Source organism: Phytophthora parasitica, assembly GCF_000247585.1.
Source record: "Phytophthora parasitica INRA-310 unplaced genomic scaffold supercont2.12, whole genome shotgun sequence".
In the NCBI taxonomy this organism is placed as follows: domain Eukaryota; phylum Oomycota; class Peronosporomycetes; order Peronosporales; family Peronosporaceae; genus Phytophthora; species Phytophthora nicotianae.
In genome coordinates, this window is record NW_008648998.1 from 846,213 (window position 1) to 847,429 (window position 1,217).

Below are 1,217 nucleotides of genomic sequence, written 5' to 3' on the forward strand. Positions count from 1 at the left end.
TTCTAGAAGGGTTTGATAAAGTTTTCTTGTTCTATATACTCAATTACTTGTTTCGCAGTCGTGTATTTGCTTTCCAATACAACATAAGATTCGTTTGTTTATGCGTGCTGATGGTGATGCTTTTACTTTGCTTCAGCACACACTTGCACCAAATTCAAGCAGTGCTCGAGAATGGACATTGGTGAACCGACGATAGCGATGGAGTTTGGTGTGGAGAGACCACTGAGTGAGGTAGATATTGCGACGTGTGTGAACAGCAGTTTTGGTGCTGGAAACTTGACACTGAAGTGTCGATTTAATCTGAAGTAATTGGGTTCTCGGTTTTGAGTTCTAGGGAAGCAACGCCATCCATCAGGTTTAGCAAAAATCTACGAAACAACGTTCAACTTTAACGGAGAAAAGACCTCGAAAACACGCAGACTTTCACATCAATGCTTCTCCGAGATACAATATGACCAACCACCACAACTGCTCGACCATATTCCCAGTCTCACTACACAACTTGCGTTCTGCCGGAAAAGAGCATAGCACCAAACCAGACTGACCAACCGGCCGGTCTCCATGAAATTCACTGCTCTCGTCGCGATGCAACAGTACATCTAAAGGCGCACACTACACGCCGGATCGGACGCCTCTGCTGCAACGCTGCCTGAAGTCGTGCTCTGCGTGACGCCGGTCGTGGTACTCTGAGTAACATCAGTCTCCGATGATGCGGCGTTAAAGCTTCCCTCCGGACCACCGACCGATCCGCCAAAGCCTCCCATACCGGAGCCAGGGGCCGTACCACCCATACCGGAGCCGGGGCCCATGCCGCCACCTCCGCCCATGGCGTTCGTGGACTCAGACATGACACCGCCGTCCGCCGTCAGCGTACCCGCCGCCGTGATGGTCTGTGCGCGGGTCATGTCGACACCGACGGAGATCCAGGCCAACACGCCGTCCGACACCGAGTCACCCAGCAGTACGTACTCGAAGAACGGATCGAAGTCTTCGGCAGCTTCTTCGGACAGGATCTGATCTTCGGCGTTGGTCGTGAGCTCCTGGGTGTTGGTGCTGTAGGGTGCCGTGAGTTCCACCTCACTGATGAGGTCCTGGTCGAAGAAGAGCTGGCCCACGTGCGACGCGTAGCCACCCGAGTACGTGTTGTTCTCGAGCAGAGTGCCGTTGTACGTGCCGAGGATGTGGATGTGCGTGGCGCGGGACGTGTAGTGACCCGG

At 53.7% G+C, this 1,217-nt stretch overlaps 1 protein-coding gene across 1 annotated transcript in view; it reads right to left on the bottom strand.

Moving 5' to 3' along the window:
• Positions 1–418: 418 nt before the first annotated feature.
• The window catches only part of PPTG_07597 (hypothetical protein), a gene marked incomplete at its 5' end in the record, with an annotated part of 1,072 nt that continues 273 nt past the window's right edge, over positions 419–1,217 (bottom strand). The window contains one exon of the mRNA XM_008901874.1: positions 419–1,215. Within this exon, the coding sequence (XP_008900122.1) occupies positions 600–1,215 (616 nt within the window). The 3' untranslated portion in view covers positions 419–599. The remainder of the gene's footprint in view (positions 1,216–1,217) is intronic.